Here is a 5,824-nt window from a genome sequence, read left to right as displayed (position 1 = left end):
CCCGCCCGCCCGCCCTTTGCGCTCGTAGCGCTCGTGGAATCCAGAGACTATCAAGTAAAGACAAGTACAAAACCTGGCGGTGCACACCGGATGTGTATGTGCGCGCATACACGGCGGAAGAATTTCCCCGGGAATTTATTACAATTTTTCTATTACAATCTACGTGTCGCATCTCCGTCGAGCGTATTGCATTCCCTTTGTCTCCCCCAGTTTTTCCTCGCTCACTCGTGCGTCGCTTGTTCGGCGGCCGTTCCGTGGTTGTCTCGGGTTTCGCGGAGGAGCTCCGTCTCCGGAAAGAAGCGGTTATCAGTTTGACAGTGACGCGGTTAGAGACGGAGGACGACCGAGAAAGAGAGAGGGTTAGAACGGTACCGAGGAAAAACGAGAGAGAGAGAGAGAGAGAAGGTAGTCGCGGAGCGCGCGAGGAGGGTTGCGAAGGCATTCAATTTCCCTCTTCTCGCGGATGGAGGGCGGCACACACCCTTCCGTTCGGAGCTGTCACTCCCTGAGAGTTATGGTCGCCGAATGAGTGGCTGGGGCGGGCCAAACGTCGCATAACTTACTTCTTCTTCTTCTTCTTCCTCCTCCTCCTCGCTCCTTCCCTGCGCTCTTTTCCAGGATGTCTATAAATACTAGAATCGAACCTGTGCCTGCATCGGCTGCCTGCCTACCCCAAGCACTCGTCGCAGCCGACGGATGCGACTTTCGTGGCTGGCGCGCGCGGGATGCCCGCCCGGAAGGAGCGGGAGGACCGCGAACAGACGATCGATCTCCGGGAATCCGCGGATCGTGCCGCCCGGGAGCACCGATTACGGCTCTTATTTGTCGAGCCGCGTTTTTCAATCCCCTCCGACGACGACGGCCGAGGTTACGGAGAGTATTTTTCTCGCGAGTATTTTTGGCCCGGACGGGTTGCCGATGATTACCGGAAATTCCGCCGCGTGATTGTTTCTCCGTCTGCCGGGACGATGGAAATAAAACGCTCTGTGTAAGAGAGAGAGAGAGAGAAGCGTTTATTATAGGGCAAGCCCTTCTGAGGACTAAAGTATACTGAGAAAAAATATTTGGTATGTTTGTAACTATAATCATCATAGTAGAAGAATTATAGTCAGGGAGAGCAATTTGCTAATGAATGTTATTATAGTGTTAGTGATAATAGCCTTGTATTGTTACTATTTTTGTGGTTAAAACTATAAAAAGGTTATAGTTGGCACCGAAACTAACTATAACTTGTCTCAGTGTATACATGTAAACGATAAACATATTAACGAGATTCACTTAGAATTTGATTTAGTTGTGTTCGAAAGATTTCGTTGAAATTTGCAGAGGTTTGTAGAAAGTCGTGTTAACGCTGCTCATCAGAGAAAGAGAGAAGAAGGTAGAACAATAGATTGCAACATTATTTTTACTCCTTTACGAATTGTTCACCCGTGCTCTTTCCTCTCTTTCTCCGGAGAGAGAAAGAGAGAGAGAGAGAGAGAGATAGTACGAGAATGCATCTCGCGCGTCCGTGACGTCTTGTTGGTGTCTCGCACTTAACGGATCATTAAGAGATCATTAAGAGACTCGCGCTGCTGAAGGAGTCGGAGCGAACGTCTGAATCTCGACGAGAGTAGCGATAAATTTTTATTCCCTCCTCCTCCTCCTCTTCCTCTTCCTATCCAGCTTGAGACTCCGAGTTTCGCGAGCGACGCTCGGAAAAAGTACGAGATGTTTACAACCCTCTTATTTTCGACGTCCTCCCGACCGGCGGTGCCAGACTTCCACGACGATGAAGAACGGGCGGGCGGGGGAGGAAAAGTTTGTGGATTCGAGATCGTCGGACGAATAAACGAGCTCGATAATCGTTCACGGTCCGGACAAGGACGACGACGACGACGTTTCAGGAAACAGCTGTCGTTACGGCCATTCGGGGCTGAATTTTCCAGCGGGATTTATCGAGTTTACCGAAGCGCCGCGCCGCATCTCGCTACAATTTCCCGCTAAAGAGCTGTATATCATTCGCTCGTTTCCCGGGAATCCCGGCGCGATCTTGCGCCGCGCCAACAGATCCGCTTTGACCGTTCTTCGCTCAAGATATAACGGCCGTTCTCGTTCGCGAGCAGCGGCTTTGATCGTCGGCCAGTCGGAGCTGGCTCGTATAATTTCGGGTCATACGCACCACCACTTGTCCTTCTTCGATTCCAAATGAAAATCCGTTCCCGGTATCGCGCCAGGAGAGCCGGTAATAATCGCGAGCTGATAAAAACGGGACCGTTCGTGGTGAATTTCTTCTGCGTGGAAACCTGTCGGAACGCCACGGCACGGATGAGTCACGCGGGTTTAACCGGGAAGAACCCAGAAGAAGTAACGTCGCGACGGTGGGACGCGTAACGAAAGCTCGGTGAACTCGGGATTTTCCTCTCGCAGAAATAATAAGGGAATACGGGGAAAAAGTTCGGTCGAATTAACGCGACGGTAAACGAACCGAATACCGTTTTGCTCGGAGAAAAGCAAATTTCGCGAACTACGTTCGGTTATTAGGACCGGGAATTCTGTTCCCAACCGAAACGCATTCGTCCATCCACGAATTCCTGCACAGAGTCGTCGAAAAACTCGAAGCTGACTTTTTTCGAATTCCGAATTCTAAAAGAATTTCGGGGAGCGCACTTTGCACGTAGCGATTCCTCTGCGACGTACCGTCTAAAGCGAGCGTGAGGAAGTTCACGTCGTTTGTCCGTCCATTCATTCGTTCATCCTCGCTCTCGGGCGAACGTATAATTGAAGCGATTTCCTTTATTCGCAGCACAATGCATCGCACCCCTGGGGATGGAGTCGGGCGCGATTCCCGATACGGACATCACTGCGAGCTCCAGCTTCGACAGCGGAAACGTCGGGCCGCATCACGGACGGTGAGTGAATTACTGATTCGTTTATGCAGCGCATCGCACATATCCGATGCAATACAAATCCGGAAATTTCATCATATTAGCTCCGCTACGGAGCGTGAAAAACGCAGCGGCGCGGCCGCTCGTCCGCCCGCCCGCCCGCTCGCCGCGAGACACGTATCGTCGGCGCGTAACGCGGCGATATTCAAATCAACTTGACCATTCGCCCCGCACTCGTCAAATGTGCGTGTGTATCTGCTACACATCACACACCGCCGGTCGGAGACGTGAATCGACGTCTTTGGCGTTTTCAGCCTTGAGCACCGGAAACGTCGATTCGCGTCTTTAGGGCGCTGAAATGCGGCACAGAGTCAGCCTTAAGGCCGCAACACTTTCCTCGATTAACTTCGCAACGCAACCTGCATCCAACAGGAAAATTCGTTTCCCCTTAATTTCCAGAAGACACACACTTTTCTGCTGGATACACACGCGACGAAATTCATTTAGACAGAAAGGTTTTTTTTTGTTTTTTTGCAACTTTTAAATATCTCACCGCCACTTTTGTTGATTTTGTCTAACGCCCCTTCATAAGTGACGATGTTTTAATGAATATCACGTCCGAATTTCGGACTTCGAAGATATTCAAGTTGGCGAGAGTTATCGCCTCACGGTGCATGTCTTAACTTGGAGTAAAACCTTACACAACCCATACTTCAACGTGTTATCTGCAAACTTCTCGATCTGTACGCTGCAAATCTCTCTCTCTCTCGATGAGGCTATTTAAGACATCGGCGTTCCAGCGGAAGCGACGGCGAGCCTGCCAGGCGACGTCATCGGCTTCGTGGAACGCGATACGTCATCAACCGAGTGAGGAGGACCGGCTCGGGAGGATTCGACGGGTCGTATGGACGACACTGTCCGTCATCCTGTCGATCCTCTCGCCGAGAAAGAGAGATAGTCCGTGCGATCGGGAGTTCGAGCGGTCGGTCCATGTATTAATCACGGCCTACTAAACCGTGCGACGTCTAATTCGGCCTTCGGGCCGCGCGATGAGGATTAATGACGCGTCCTCCGTTATCCCGCATGCGGCACCATTTGTATCGACCTCTCCGAGGATCCCTCGAACGTCGTCGTCGTCGTCTCCGACGCGCACATGCTCCTCTCGCGTACTCCTCTCGCAAACTCGTCTCACATACTCCTTTGATTACGCGTGTCAGCTAATTACCGCTCCGACGAGACAAACAGGAGACGGGACGGAGGGGCAGAGGGAGGAGGACCGAGGGAGGGGGGGCGACGGGGAGGCGGGTGTCCAAACACGAGGAGGAATCGCCGGGACCACCTACCGCGCTAATAAAGCTTCGCGGAAGACGCCGGCCGAACGGCCCTTCTCGCGCGTAATTGAAATTCTGCGGCATTAGCGGCGCGGCCGCAGCGTGAATTTTCAATATTCCGCGCGGAACGTATCGTAATCGAGCCGTCCGCGCTAATCAATCATCGGGGAGCGCGTGCGAACGCGCGGCGACGAAAGAAATTAATCGCGTAAAATTAATCGCGGCGCGCTCAGCCGCGCCGAGACTGAAATCATCGTGCGCTCGATTCGTGTGTGTGTGTGTGTGTGACGGAAGAGAGTTTCACAATCGACATCAGCACGTCACCGAGAGAAAGAGAGCCTCTCGATGCAACGACGAGGTCGCACATCATCGCGGCGAACCGATCGCGTCGGCCGACCAGACTCGCCGTCTTCGACGGCACCGCCGAGGCTTCGCCAGACTAATGCGGGCTTCCCGGTGAATACCCTGTTCGCCTATCTGTTTACCCTGAAACGATATGCATCGCGCTCTTAAGACGATCATTTCTGATCCCCGCTCCGGATTTTCATGCATCTTGTGTAATTACAGACAGCGCGGATTTCGAAGTCTCCGAAATTTTGCGAACGGAATATAAATCATTTTCTTCCTTTCTTCGTCCGATCGCTCGCCCGACAATACTGAAGAGAGAGAAAGAGGGGGGGAACGAGACAAGATCCCATTCACCTCGGTAACGGCTCGCGGATCACTTGGCGAGTCCGCCGAGTCAGAGGGGCGACTCTCGGCAATCCCTCTCGTTCGGCGAACCATTCCTCTCGATAATCGGCCCCTCGATCCAGCCGGCCGAGGACGCGCTCCGATTCCGCCGACGTGGCAGCTCGAGGCTTCAAGTCGGCGTAATCGTCCGTCCCGAGATTTATCGCGGGCCGCGCGCGCGCGCTGCCGTGCGCGCGGAATGTCTTTGATGCCCCCGGACTGTATCAAAGTGGCAGCCCGGCCAGTTCGAGGCCTCTTAATGGGCTATGAGTTATGATCTCTCGCTGTGGTGGATATTATTCCTCTCTCTCTCTCTCTCTCTCCCTCGTCTCTTGCTCGTCGCGTCCGTTTCGGGACTCCCTTTTGCGTGCGTGTGCTTTTCTCTCTCGCTCTTTCCCTTTTCCTCTCTTTCCGCCTCGGCTTCGTGCTCTCACGCCGTTTCGCTGTGTTTCCTCTCTCTCTCTCTCTCTCTCCCCCCTTCTGGTTGCCAAACCGCGTCAGAAGGCGCCCGCTCAGAGAGACACAGGCGAATACCCTCTCCCCCGCTCGCCGGCCGCTTTAACTGCCCGCCCCGGCTGCGCGTCAAAGCAACACTTAAAGTTCCGACACTTCAGAGAGCTCGGTAGCTCACCTCTTTATTGCGCGAGAACATTTTTGCCGGCCGCGCGCATGCGAGCTCCGTCGGCGGATTCATTTGGCAGCCGCGCCGCCGCCACCCGCGCCCACACCTCTCCTCCCCCTATCTTTCTCTCTCTTTCTCCTTTTCCTCTTCTCCTTCTCGAATTTTTCTTCGGCGAACACACCGTTCCCATCTCGCTTCGCGCGAAATAGTCTTTGAACACAGCCCACCTCCTCAAGTTCCGGAGGGAAGAAACGCTCCCTCCCCCCCCCCCC

The 5,824-nt window shown here is 53.5% G+C and overlaps 1 protein-coding gene across 1 annotated transcript in view; it reads left to right on the top strand.

The window, feature by feature from the left end:
- The window catches only part of LOC106749400 (discoidin domain-containing receptor 2-like), a 149,411-nt gene that overhangs the window by 121,421 nt on the left and 22,166 nt on the right, over window positions 1-5,824 (top strand). Inside the window, exon 3 of the mRNA XM_014628803.1 lies at window positions 2,786-2,891. Coding sequence (XP_014484289.1) covers window positions 2,786-2,891 — 106 coding nt within the window. The remainder of the gene's footprint in view (window positions 1-2,785; window positions 2,892-5,824) is intronic.

Source organism: Dinoponera quadriceps, unplaced genomic scaffold (genome assembly GCF_001313825.1).
Source record: "Dinoponera quadriceps isolate SergipeBrazil2010 unplaced genomic scaffold, ASM131382v1 scaffold3386, whole genome shotgun sequence".
Taxonomy (NCBI): Eukaryota; Metazoa; Arthropoda; class Insecta; order Hymenoptera; family Formicidae; genus Dinoponera; species Dinoponera quadriceps.
Note: the sequence above shows the minus strand (reverse complement) of the source record. Positions and strands in the feature narration are given on the sequence as shown.